At 57.6% G+C, this 13,190-nt stretch overlaps 1 protein-coding gene across 2 annotated transcripts; it reads right to left on the bottom strand.

Moving 5' to 3' along the window:
- Positions 1 to 558: 558 nt before the first annotated feature.
- XYLT2 (xylosyltransferase 2) lies at positions 559 to 13,175 on the bottom strand. 2 transcript variants are annotated; one of them, XM_063409733.1, is made up of 11 exons: positions 12,993 to 13,175; positions 7,753 to 8,227; positions 7,118 to 7,293; positions 6,605 to 6,807; positions 6,121 to 6,201; positions 5,754 to 5,970; positions 5,188 to 5,364; positions 4,092 to 4,354; positions 3,789 to 3,984; positions 3,082 to 3,415; positions 559 to 2,651 (listed from the first exon to the last, which is right to left on the bottom strand). In XM_063409733.1, exons 1-11 carry the CDS (start codon positions 13,143 to 13,145, stop codon positions 2,329 to 2,331), a joined length of 2,598 nt encoding a protein of 865 aa, XP_063265803.1. In that variant the 5' UTR covers positions 13,146 to 13,175; the 3' UTR covers positions 559 to 2,328. The 2 variants fall into 2 exon arrangements, with proteins under 2 accessions (XP_063265803.1, XP_063265804.1); XM_063409734.1 differs by having other exon boundaries at positions 7,753 to 8,224.
- Between the last annotated feature and the right edge of the window lie 15 nt (positions 13,176 to 13,190).

The following is a 13,190-nucleotide window of genomic DNA, read 5'->3' as shown; positions in this document are numbered from 1 at the left end:
GTCGGGGCCAGCCCGGCTCATCCGCGGTGCCCCGGCCGCCCGCTGCGGTGAGCGGAGCCCCGCGGTCCCGCCGAGCGGCAGCCGGGCTGCGGGGCACTGCCGGGAGCAGCGGGCACGGGACAGCCCCGGCGCTGTCCCGCTCCTGCGAAAGGAAAGCTGGGCTGTGCCGCGAGAGGCTCCTGGCCTCAAGCAGTGCAGCCCCACAGACCCAGCACAAGGGGACAGGAGGTGCCCGCTCATTAGCTGATTAACACCTTAATTAAGTGCTATGTCAACGCTAAGGATCCGGGTAGCTTCAGGGACCGGCTGCCAGGGTGTAACTGGACTCAGCCCGCGGCTCCGGGTCGCTCCTGCTCTCACTTTCAAGCCATAGGTTTGAAAACCCCGAGCTTGATTTTGGGTCACACATCACCCATCTGAGGAAGGTGACCCTGCCCCAACACCCTCACAGCCCCTGCCCCGGTGTCCAGGAGGGACTTGCACCTTCACTGGGTACGGCCAAGCTTCCCCCACCTCTTCACTCGTTCCAGCACACCACGAAAACCCAACACACCAAACTGTAGAGATATAGATGTATTTGTGGTGATGTTGCATATTTAAGACAACTTTACATAATGGTTCTGACACAGAGTTTTGGCATCCTCCCCTGTGTGGCTGCTCTCCTCCCACATTCCTCCACAGCCCCAAAGCACCCCAGGCAGGAGTGGGTGCAGGACAGGGGGGTGAGTGCCAGCAGGGACCTGCCCTCACTCACACAGGTCTCAGTCCTTTCCATTTTACAGTACACATCTTGCAACACCCGCATCCTTACATTTGGAGACTGGGAGTGTCAGACCTGCCGAGTGGAGAGAGCTGGGACATGGGAGAAAAGTTAAGATGGCACATATCCATGGAGACAGCAAAATCCCACCAGCTCCTGAGACCCTGCTTTGAGCAGAGGGCTGGGCCAGATGCGCTCCAGATTGCCCCAGCTGTGAAGTGTCTTCCCAGCGTGAAACCAAACCCAGGCTTCTCCAGGCAGCGTCAGTCTTGGAGAAAAGAATATTGGAGGCAGACCCCAAGGACATCCTGGGGGGACTGCAGGGAAGGGGGGTGCTCCACTGCAACCCTTCCCAAGAGGAGGTGGAGCCTCTTCCCTCTGGAGCAGTGGGAAGCAGAAACAGTGGAGGGAGGATGGAGGTGGCCTCGTCTTGCCGCTTTGATTTTCGGCCAGGGAAGCGTAGCAGGTCCCAAGAAAAGAAAAGGTCAGGTCAAGGAGCTGTGGCACAGGCAGCCCTCCAGGCACGGCTCATCCGCAGCAGGACGTGGGCCCCGTGGATGATATTTTGGCAGGGGACCAGGGCATCCTTTTGCTGAAGTGGAGACAGAAGTGGCGGGGTCTACAGCGCGGCTTGTTGGACCTGAACCACACACCAGGCACTCCCCGCTTGCTGTCGCACAGCACACCAGAGCTCCAGACATTTGGCAGAGTTGGGCAGCTGCCCCACAACCTGGGGGCAACCCTGCCCCAAGGCCAGCAGCCTACAGGTCCCCAGCAGCCCTCAACAGGAAATGGGCAAACAGTGAAACAATAATAACAAAAATAATAAAAAAGTATGTAAACGACCCAGCACCCTGTCCTGTAGCACCAGGACACCCAAGGGAATGAGGTGTGTTACAGTCTGAGGGGAGATGGAGACACAAGGACTTCCCGGCCAATGCGGGGTCTCGTCTCTATTGCACTTTGCATCATATATATTTCTATATATATATTTATAAAAATACAAACTAAAGGGCTGGGGTGGAAGGGATGAGATGCAAACCCTGGGCCAGCAGCAGCTCCGTGCACACGGCAGTTTTTGACTCATTCTGCTTCTGCCTGTCCCCAGTCCCTCACCAGCCCACCAGGGCAGCAGCCAGCAACAAGGGCCCTTCCTGCCAAGTTCTAGCCCTGGGCTGAGCAGGATGCTGAGCTGGTCCAGAGCCTGCCCACCCACCAGCCGTCCCTCCCTCCTACATCACCCTTTCCTGAGGCTCCAAGGCCTGCAGTAACAAACATAGAGCTCTTCTCAGGTGCCTGCCATGCCCACACAGGGATGGGCACTCCAGCACGCTCTCCCTGGCCAGCAAGGGCTCATTCCTGCAGAGATGGGCAAGAGCCACCTCAGGCCTCTCCCTCTGCCCAAAACACCCCACAGGAGAAGGTTTTCCCCTGCCCGGAGGTTCCCTTTTTCTCTTCCTCAAGTGACTACGGTGCAAATGGCACAGGGTGATGTGGTCCAGAGACACCCCCCAAATCAGAAACGGAGGATGCTCCCTGCTCCCAAGGCTGCCCTCCTGCTGTTCCTGCTACCTCAGCCGCCCGTCAGGTTTGACGGGCCCCAGTTCTGATTTGGGGTCTGGCGACAGGGAGCTCCAGGAGGTTTTGCTGCAGGTCTCCAGGGAAGCACAGGCAGAGGGGCTGCCGACACAGACGTTTGCTGTGGCCCAGAAGGTGCCAATGGCAGCGTCGGCCCAGTCCTCCAGCTCCTTGCCCGTCAGCCGTGCCCTCCGTGCCGCGTCCTCCTCCGCTGCCTCGGAGCGCGGCAGGTTGAGGATCCCGCCCAGGCCCTGGAAATTCTGCTCCATGTACTCGTTGCGGGGGGGGCCACCGTGCAGCCAGCTGCTGTCATCTGGGGAGGACACGGAGAGAAAAGAGAGGGGATGAGCAATGCAGCAATACTCTGGCACCCTGCAGGTCCTGCCCCCAACTCCAGTTGGGCACAGCACCCCATCCCTTTGCAACACCGGCTCCCCTCCATCACAAGGAAAAGGACGCAGGAAGAATCTGACTGACTTCAGAGCAGGCAGAACGGATCCTGCTGGAGTGGGAGGGCAGAGTGAGTGCAGGAAGAATCTGCCTGACATGCCAATGGGCTCTCCACAGCTGCCAAGAGGACAGCCCAGTCTAAGGATTCACATGGGCAAGGGGACACCAGCGGAAAATTGGCTCCAGCCTGGACATCAGCTGCAGCCCAGGGGCCAGCACAGGGGGAAGCACTTTGGACTGCCCACAAGGACACCCTCCCTCTCATCCAGCCCCAAACTCCAGAGCACCCTCACCTTTCCTGAGAGGCTGCTTGCGGTTGAAGGTCTGGGGCACCACCAGGAACTGATTCTCCCCCAGAGGCTCCCAGAACTGGAGCAGGCGGATGGTCCAGACGCCGGGGCGCAGGGGGTGGTTGAGGGGGGGCTTGTACTGGGTGAACTCTGCCTCAGCATCCACCGTGATATCGTAGGAGGCAGCAATGACGTAGGTGGGGTCAATCCACACCACCGTGGCCGTCAGGTTGGGGCCCCGTGACCACTTCTGCATGGCCACCGGCTCGTCAAAAGGACCCATCAAGCCTCCAAAATTGCGGAAGAGTCTTTCCTTGGGGTCCCACTCTGTGCCCACCTGGAGGGACAGGAAGCAGTGGGACACTGAGCAAAGAGACACTATCAGCTGAAGTTCAGTGTTTCACCTCCCCGGAACAGAGAACACATAAACCTTGAAACCTTAAAGCAATGGACACGCCACCCTCCACACCAGCACTGACTCAGCTGTGCAAGGCCTCCTGCAGCTGCAGGCACTGGATCTCATCTGCCTCTGAAAGATCCCCTGAAGGCCTGTTCCCCAACGATCAGCTCCTCACAAACACTCAAAAATTTCCAGAAAAAGGTTTGTTTTCAGACACTCTGTGTCCCTCTGTCCCCATGGCATGCAGGTGGGGCAGAGGAGGAACAGCAGCACAGTGTGGGAAAGCCAGGAAGAAAAGCACCCCATTTACCTCAAGGTTTTGCAAGCGGTTTGCCTGCCCTCCATGACCTGACAGCTTCAGAGCTCCTTGGGGCATCATCCACACCTCCAAGGATTCTGCCTGCCCAGTTGCCAAATTCTGCACTTCCTGCATCACCAGGTAACCCTGGAAACGGTCATCATAGAAATATAAGTGCACACTGGAGGGGAAGCCTCGAGGCTCAAATCTGGAGAGATAGACAGAGAGGTTGCACATCAGAGCATAAGCATCCTTCCAGCACAAGGCAAAGGCCTCCCTTCGGAGCCTGGGTTGAGACCACAGAAAATACCCCACCTGCAGAGCTTGTCAGCCTTGGCTGCTGGAGTGGATGAGGCTTTGTGGAGCCCCAGCCTGGAGAAGGCTGTGTAGAAGGTGAGGGTGACATCGCTGAGCCCGCTGAGCCCGTCGACGCGGTCATAGACGTTCTCCCAGTAGGCCTTGAGGGCCGGCGTGTTGGCGGGGTAGCTGCCATAGAGGTGCGTGTCCAGGATCTCCAGCACCTCCTGATTCACCGTGGACTCAAACTTGCGGGCGAAGAAGGTGGGTCTGGAGAGTTGCTGGAAGAGCACAGGAATGTCTAACAATGTTGGCTGCACTCACTCTGCCCTCCCACTCCTGCAGGATCCATTCTGCCTGCTCTGAAGGCACAGACTAAGGAGCAGCCCAGCACCACCAGCCTGAATGTGGGATCCTCAGTGACAGGATCAGTGGGAGCACACCAACAGTTAGTGGTAATGCAGATGGGTCCCCATCTCTGCCACCACCTCCTCTTTTCTGTGCCCAGAAGTAGCTATGTGTCATCCACCTCCTTTGCTGCAATCTCTAGTCTGATGGGCTCCCACCCACCAGAGCTACTGCTGAGCCCTGCTTTAGCTCTGGCCACGTGGCACAGCCTGCAGAACAGGGGCTTGGGCTCTGCAAGCCTGGGACTGCTGGAAAATCCTGCCACAACTGCTCTTTTCAGGGCTGGCTCTATCTCCTCCAAAGCTCCTGTGTTCAGTCCATGTCCCCATGCATTGAGAGCATGGGAGAAGTTTTGTCACAAGGCATTTTGACCTGCCAAAGAAACACCACTCTGAAGGGGGTTTACTAAAAAGGTATTTGCCCCGAGTGATACATTTGCAGAGAAAGAGCAGGAAAGCAGGAGAGAAAGTCTGGGAATAAGAGCAATGCTGCAAGCAGAAGCCTGGCTGCAGGGCAGGACAGTCAGGATAATCCCACTGCCTGTTTACAGACACCTCTACACTGAACCCCACTGGGGGACATGACCATGCTCCAGTCTCTTGTGGGGACATGCACAGTAGCTGGCACTGCAGCCTGGGGTGCCCACAGGACAGAGAGGACAGGGAGGAGGGGAAAGAGCAGGAAGAGAAAGGAGGATCTTTTTCACCTGTAGCCGAAGGAAGTCCTGGGGTTTGAAGTCATTTGGGGAGCACCCGCACCAGTCGACTATGTGTTTATATTGGCACTTACAGCCCAGCTTGCGGTTCCAGTTGGTCACGCGGAGGTTGTTATCGACCAGCGTCTCGCAGGCGTGGCTGTTCTCCAGCACCGTGTGGAAGAAGGACTGTGCAAGGCAGAAAAGGGACACCCAGTGGCATGGCGGACTGAGGGTTAACAGAGATCCCCACTCATAGAGGGGAAGGACAGACCTCAATTGCTACTGAACAGAAACTTATCCCTGTTCCCAGCACAAAGCAATGCTCAAGGGACCAGTCCTCATCTGGTCCAGAGGGTGAGTGGACCTAAAGCTGGGCTGTATGTAAACATGACTCCTGACCTGTCTGCTCCTCCCTTCCCGCTTTTATACCTAAGTCTGGAAAAGGGGAGGCACAAAACTGCCTGAGCAGAACCAGCAACACCCTTTGCAGCTACCCAGCGCAGGGATGAAGTGGGACAGAGCTGTTAAGCACAGTGGGAAGACAATCTGTCCCATGGCCCACAGCCAGCACCCACCTCAGCTGGCAGGAGCGTGTAGGTGTAGAACTGGCGCAGCTGGGACACCAGCTGGTCCTCAGCATAGATCACGTACTCCACAAAGCTGCGCGTCAGCGAGAACCAGTCAGAGCCCCCGTCCACCACGATGCCCTCGGGGATGCGGCGCTCGCCCAGCCGCCACATGTGGGAGTCACACTCGTGGAACAGGCGGTCCAGGCCCTGCTTCTTAATGAACCTGGGCACGGGGATCAGGAGTTAGGACTGTCAGCCACCTTGTTATGTGCAGATGCAGAACACACCCTCCCTGCCACAGCTGTTCCAGTCCTTTTCTGAAATCCCTTGTTCCCTGTTCTTCCAGCTGAACTCTGCCTCTAGCTGAGCTTACCTGGCGTTGTCTCGGCCATGTGACTTCAGGAAGTTCTTATCTCGGTATTTGGACAGGAACATCACCAGTTCATCATTGGTCCTGAGGTGCAAATCAGGAATCATTAATGCTCCTGGGGTGAAGCAGCCCAGCAAACATTCATTCTGCAAGAGCCATTAGACACAAGCAGCCCAAAGCTGCTGACTCAACCCCTTGTTCCATCATTGGGCAGACACAGACATAGCCTCTCTGCTGTCTGTCACCTCACATACATATTCTCCTGCAATACCCACACCAGAGGGAAAAATAGCTCCCAAGATATCAGCTGGACTCCACTGCATACATGGGTCCAGCCTGGCCCGGGAGCATCATCACCAGACCGTGGGTGCAATCTCCAACCCTATCTCCCTCAGCTCCTCGATCCTCCCCACCCCTCCCAAGGGTGCTGCATCACACAGCCCCAACACCTCTAGCCCCCTCCCCTGCCCCAGAGCAAGGCCCTCACCTCGTGGGATAGTCAGTGGCACTCAGGTTGATGAAGAAGTCCCAGGGCCACTCAGACAGTTCCAGCAGGTCCTTCATGCTACGCAGGTACATCTTCAGCAGGCTGGCACCTCCCCAGATGGTGACCATGCGCCAGGGTGTCACACGGATGTTGGGGTAGTGCCGGGCCAGCTCCACGGCCTCACGATGGAGGTAGTTGGAGCGCTGCCAGGGAACACGGCTCACCCTCAGCAAGGAGTTCATCCTCCCAGGGCCCTGCTCTCCTTGCCACCAGCCCAGAGCCAGCCCTTGCAGCAGCCCCCACAAGGAGAGAAGCAGCAAACAGGGCAGGGGGGATAGATCGTGCTTCTGTGGGGTTGCAGAAGTAGCAGCGGATGGTCACACCTCCACAGCAGCGAGACTAACCCTATCCAGCCACTTTTCTCACCACCACCACCCGTGCTTCAGCTCTGCTCCCCCTCCCAGGGACCAATGGAGCACTGTCAGCACCCACTCCCTCACCCCTGCCACAGACCTTGTCCACGTGGATGTAGAAGAAGTGCTGCTGGTGGTACACAGCCTTGATGAGCCGCTTCAGCTGGCGGATGGCCCTGCCGTGCACCACGAGCATGTAGGCAATGCGCACGGGCTTGCTGGGGGGCCCCTGCTGCAGCCGGCTTTCGTCCCACTGGATCACAGGGCTGACCTTGCCTGCACAGGGAGGGACAGGGCTGTCAGCCACCCCCAGCCTTGGCATCTACTGCCTGGAGCTTCTGGCCAAAGCAGGGGGCAGCAGGGAAGCACTCAGCCTCGGGCAAATCCCAAACTGGCTGCAGTGCCAAGACACGGTGGCACATGCAGCCCCCTGTGTTACACTGATGGGGGTGTTGGGAAAGGAATTGTCCTCCTCTGCTGCATCAAAACAGAAAATGCAGCTGGGCCTGGCTCTGACCCCTGCCGAACTGCAGGCTGGGATGAACAGCTCAGCTTAAGAAGGCTGGCACAGCTTTGATTGGATTACAGAGGCAGCAATAATCTGGGAATCAGTGACAGATTGAGGCCGCTGTTTGCCAGGTGGGACAGTCTGGTGACATAAGGAAGGTGGCCTACAAGCCTGCCTGGGATATTCCCGATGCCCAGGGTGACCACGAGCACTCCAGCGGGACTCACCTGAGAGCTGGCAGTGGCGAGGTACGGACTGGGGCATGAGGCTGCCAGCCCGGTGCAGACAAACCACGTTGGCAATCTCCTGTTGGCACTGTTTGCTGCTGGCCCGGGCCAGCGCCGACAGGGCGTCTTTGCCTGTGATCTCACACTTGGGGGTGAAGCTGTTCTCGGTGGGCTGGGGAGCCCCCTCCACGCTGCCCGTGTCCCCCTGCTGGAAGATGGCCAGCTGGGCCTCCCCACGCAGCTCTGTCAGGTTCCTGCGGCTGGAGGGGTCCAGCACGGCCGGCAGCCTCCACCCTGGTTTGTGCCTGGCCGTGACGGCTCTCACCAGCCTGGACACGGCGGCGCCGGGGCTGTCGGGCCGGCCCCGCCACCGGCCGTGCCTGCGGCCGGCGCTGCCCCGGCGCCCCGCAGAGCTGTCCGAGTCCTTGGAGCCGTCGCTGCTCTCGGGAAACCCAGCCTTCTTCTGCCGCTCCTGCTGCAGGCCCGTGTGGATGCAGAAGAGAGGACACACAGCATTAACTCAGGCCTGCTTCCCCCTACTTCTGTCAGCATCCCTGTTTCCAGTCCCCACAGAGCTCAATGCTGCAGCAAGACAGGTGCTCCAGGAGCAACCACTGTGCAACACAGCCCCTTCACCACCTAAAACCCCAGGATAACCCCACAGCAGCCCCCTGCCTATGCCCCCATCATGGGGACACCAAGATGGGCTCACACTCTGTGGTTGGGCTCACTGTAGACTAAACCGACACAGTTGTGTCTGCATCAGCCACCCTCTGAGGTTCTGCCCATGCAGAGACATCCCTGATGCTAGAGATGAGCACTGGGCTGTACTGGCTGGTGATAGTTATTTCACTGGGACCCTCTGGACCAGCTCTTCTCTGCCATGACCATGCTGTGAGCCCAAGCCCAGCACAGCCAGAGCCCCAGGCAGCCACAGAAAGCACTGGACAGGAACAGACCAAGGCCCTGCCCACGCTCCCCTCCCTGGCTCCCCGTGCTGGGCTGAGGCAGGCACTGCCATCACCACCTTCCCTAGAAATTCAATCACAAACCCTCCTGTGGACCCAAGTGGATGTGTAAAGGGAGCAGTTAATTACACTTTGTTGCCTCTGCCAGGCTGGCTGACCAGCAGAGACAGCCAGCCTTGGGGAGAGCAGGGAGCTGGGAAGTTTGGATGCCACACTCATGGGAGAGAACTTTCCCAGTGAGTGGTACCCGTGATGTCAGGGCCACGTGCCCCAGCCCACCACAGGCACTCCCTGAGGACAGGCAGGCAGCTGCCTGCTCCAGCCCAGCTTCCCAGGGCTGTCTCACAGCACCCCCAAACCCTGACTGCCCAGCGGCTGTGCCAGACACCTTGGGGAGCTGTCAGGAACACCCAGGGGTATTCCTGAGCAGCAGCATCTCACAAGGATGGACAGATGCCTCACAAGGACAGTAGGACTGAATTAGCCCCTGGCACAAGACTCCCCTGAGGGTGTAGCTGCTGGGAAGGTCACAGCCAGGAGAAAGCAGAGAATGAAAAGACAGGAAAACATTTGGTGTGATCTGCCCATTTCAGAGCCCCCAGACTACCCATGATGTGCTGGCACAGCCGTGGCCGAACCATTGCTTAAATCCTGAGGGGCTGGTTCAGCAGGGATCAGCCAAGCCTGCTTCCACCCACAGGCAGCCCCAGACAGGCAGTGAACCCTTCATCAGTCACCATGCAGGACCATCTGCTCCAGAGCTGTAAACCTGTTTTCCCCACAGAACATCACAGGACAGGGCAGTTGGAAGACCACAAGTGAAGAGAGTCTCTTCCATGTTCCTACGGGAAGAGACTCGCTGATCTCACTCACATCCTGCACTCCCCAACACCCCTGACCCTGGGGACACCCCCTAGCCAATGCCCACCCATGGGTACAGTCCTGCTCATCCCCCTGGAAGGAGCTCTGTTCCCAGCTCAGGAGCATGCCTAGCTGCCTTTCCCAGTGGGGAAGTTGTTAGAAGCATCGCCAGCCCTTCCGGAGCTGCCAGCCAAGGAATTCAAGGGTTTCTAATTACTGCACCACAGCAGTGATCCCTCCACCCCAGCCTGGCAGGGAATGGCTCCGGCCACGTTGCTCTGCTGTATTTAAGACCTGTGTGGGACAGTCAGTGAGGCTCCTCATCCCTTCCTTCTGACACACAGAGATGACTACAGGCGCCAGCCAGAGCTCATTTAGATTCACAGAATCATTTAGGCTAGACTCACTAAAATCATCCAACTGTTAAACCCCTGTCAAGGCCACCACTGAACCATGTCCCCAAGTGCCACATCTACACATCTTTTAGATATCTCCATAGACTGTGACTCCACCACTTCCTCATCCAGCCTGTTCAAGGGCTTCACAGCCCTTTTGGTGAAGAAATTTTTGCTAATGTCCAACCTAAACCTCCCCTGGGACAATTTGAGGCCATTTCCTCTTGTCCTGTTGCTTGTTACTGGAGAGATTTGTCCTGTTGTGCCTCCCCCAGTGCGACACTGCCAGCCCAGAATGACACAGAGCAGGATCTGCCTGAACTCCATCCCCAGCACAGGTCCCGCTGTGCCACTGGGAGGAGTAGAGCTAACAACACCTGGTTCCAGCAGGATTCCCTCTCTGGCTGTCTGACTCTGGTTTTTGTCACATACCAGCACTCATCAGGCAAAACCAGCACCAAAATGTTCCAAAGTCATCAGATGAATCCCAAGTTAAAATGGCTGGAGCAAGTCCTCTAAAGCTCTTTGGCAGGGGAAGTAACTATCAAGGAATCTCTTCTCCAGAAGAAAAGACATTTCATAGGAAGCTTCTCTTGTGGCCACAGCACACACAGGACACCAACACACAGGCCCCAGAGAGCTGCCACGTCCTGGCTGCACAAAGACAGGAGACCAAGTGGCTAAAACACTGCAGTGACAGATCCTCCTCTCCACCCACAAGGAAACTTTGTGGTTTGAGTTTTACTGGTGCCAGCTCCACCACGGACTAAGAGCTTTGGGAAGCTCCTGAGTGAGCACTCAGGAGCTGTGGGTGTCACAATGACAGAGGCAGGATCGCTCTGGTCTCTCAGACTCCCTCTTGTGTGGGGAGACACTCATGCTGACTACAGCAGGAATGGGAATTATCTCTCATCCACCAGTCTGGATAGGGATTGTGTTGTTTGATCCTGGTGGAACAAGATTAATTTGGTTCCCAGGAGAAAACACAGTGTTGATTTGGGCAGATGGAGACAGATCCCAGAAACTCCTGGTCTGCATCCCATAAAGCATCTGCTTGGTGAACACAGGGAGCCTGCAGGAGCTCAAAACAGGGCTTGGGAAGAGAACTAATGGATCCAAGAGGCACAGCCAGCCCCACAGCATTTCCAGCACTTGAGTGTCTCTTTCCTTCTCCACAGGCAGTCATAGCCCACTCATGGTGGGGATGAGCTGTGTCCATTAGTGGGAAGGAGCCATTTACTTTGGCAATTAAGAAGTCCCAAACTTCCATGAACCCTATCAGGCATGCAAGGTCAGACTCTCCTGGGACTGTTACTCTGGCTTCACTAGAAATGCCCTTAGGGAAATGGTGTCTCCTCTAGGTCTGGCCAAAATCAGAAGCTGCAGGATGGCACAGAAACTGAGAGCTTTGCATTTTGTAAAAAATAAAGGTTAATTGGACTTTTCCCAGCTTGCTAATGGGTTCAGGCTGCCCATGAAATTAAGGATGGTTTGTGTCTTCTCCAAAAACGCTTGACAATTCCCAGGCAACTCCTCTCCAGGAGAGGGGACCCACTGCCAAACCTAATCACCTGCCCAGCTCAGTTTTGGGGTGAGACATGGGGAAACCAGGCAAGGCCCAAGGCAGAATGAGCCAGCCCAGGAGGCTGTGAAGGGCAGAGAACAGCAGACAAGCAGTGCAGGATGGTGCAGGGGGAAGGAGAAGCCAGGATGAGTGAAGTAATTTGATCAAGGTCACAGAACAGGGAAAGGAGCAGTTGGGCACTCCTTGGTGCCAGATCAGTCTGCTCTCATGCTTCCAGTGCCTGCAGATCCCGATCCTCTCTTTGCCACACTCATTCCCTGGTTCTGTGTTGGGGATGGGCCCACGGCAGCACATGAGGGTGCTCATGGCCATTCCCTGTGGCCCAGGAGGAGGCCTAAGGCTCAGAATTCACCTGCTGAATGAGAGCTGTCACTTTAGTGACCTTCTCCACTGCGAGGGGCTACCCCATTCCCCTTCTCACCTCCTCGCTCTCAAGGAAAGCTTTCTAGAGCTGCTGACCATGGGATCACCCTCCAGACAGGGGAGGCACTAGGAGGCTTCAGCCACTGGTCCACACAGACATAGCAGACCTGGGCAGTCTGGGCAGTTCCCAACAAATAAACAAATCCAAATTAACAACTCAGGGGTGGGATCTTTGTTTGAAGGTGGCAGCAACGTGATTCATCAGCCTGGGTCCTCTTTGATACCTGCTCTGTGTCTGACCTTGGGCAAACTCCTGCACCAGACCATGCCTCAGTTTCCCCACACTCGCAAGAAAGAAGTGATGCATTTGGCCTTAGCAGGATGTTCTGGTATAAAAATATCAGTGACTCCAAAAGCTCCTTGAACTCTCCCACTTCACAGGGATACCTCTCACTGGAAGAGTTACACAGGAGCTGACACAAACCTCATAGCTCTCTGAATTCCATGTTTTTTGGTTTGAGTGTCCCTGACCCCAGTTCCCCACAACATCCCCCAAACCACAAGTGCAAAATCCCCATCAAACTCTCCACTCTGTGCCAGACCCCAAACAACCTTGGGCCACAAGCGCCCCTCCTCAAGCGCTGTGACCCTGCACTGCTGCATCCAGAAGCCCCCCAGGCAACATCCCGCTGTCCACCCCACCGCCTGCACCTCCTGAGGCTGCGGGACCCCCGGTCCCAGGAACCCCCTCCCGGGTATGGGCCTCGCCAAGCCCCGGAGCCCACCTCCTCTGTCCCGCCGCAGCTCCCAGGCACGGAGACACCCGCGACCCCCAGGGCCGTCCCCAGGGTCCTTCAGGAAAGCCCCTCCCAGCACCCAGCGCCCTCCCACGACCCCCCAGGCCCTCAGCCCTCCTCGGGCTCCTCAGGCCGCCCCTGTCTCCCGCGTGGTCCTCAGCCCCCTCACGACCCCCCGGCCCCTTTATCGCCCTCCCTCAGCACGGCCCCCCCACCCCTTCACCGTCCCCCCGGCAGGCCCCGGCCGCCCCCTCTCCCTCCCGCGGCACACCTCGGCCGGGCCCTCCTCGTCGAGGCCGGCGGAGCTCCAGAGGACGAGCCCCTGGAGCAGGAGGATGGCTAGCGCCGTGGCGGCCGCCAGCCGGTAGCGCCGCACCAGCTTCCGCGCCCGCCCGCCGGCCACCATCGCCCCGCCGGCCACCATGGCCCGCCGCGCCGCCGCCACCGCGCATGCGCGGGCACGGACGGG

Source organism: Prinia subflava, chromosome 12 (genome assembly GCF_021018805.1).
Source record: "Prinia subflava isolate CZ2003 ecotype Zambia chromosome 12, Cam_Psub_1.2, whole genome shotgun sequence".
Classification (NCBI taxonomy): domain Eukaryota; kingdom Metazoa; phylum Chordata; class Aves; order Passeriformes; family Cisticolidae; genus Prinia; species Prinia subflava.
Note: the sequence above shows the minus strand (reverse complement) of the source record. Positions and strands in the feature narration are given on the sequence as shown.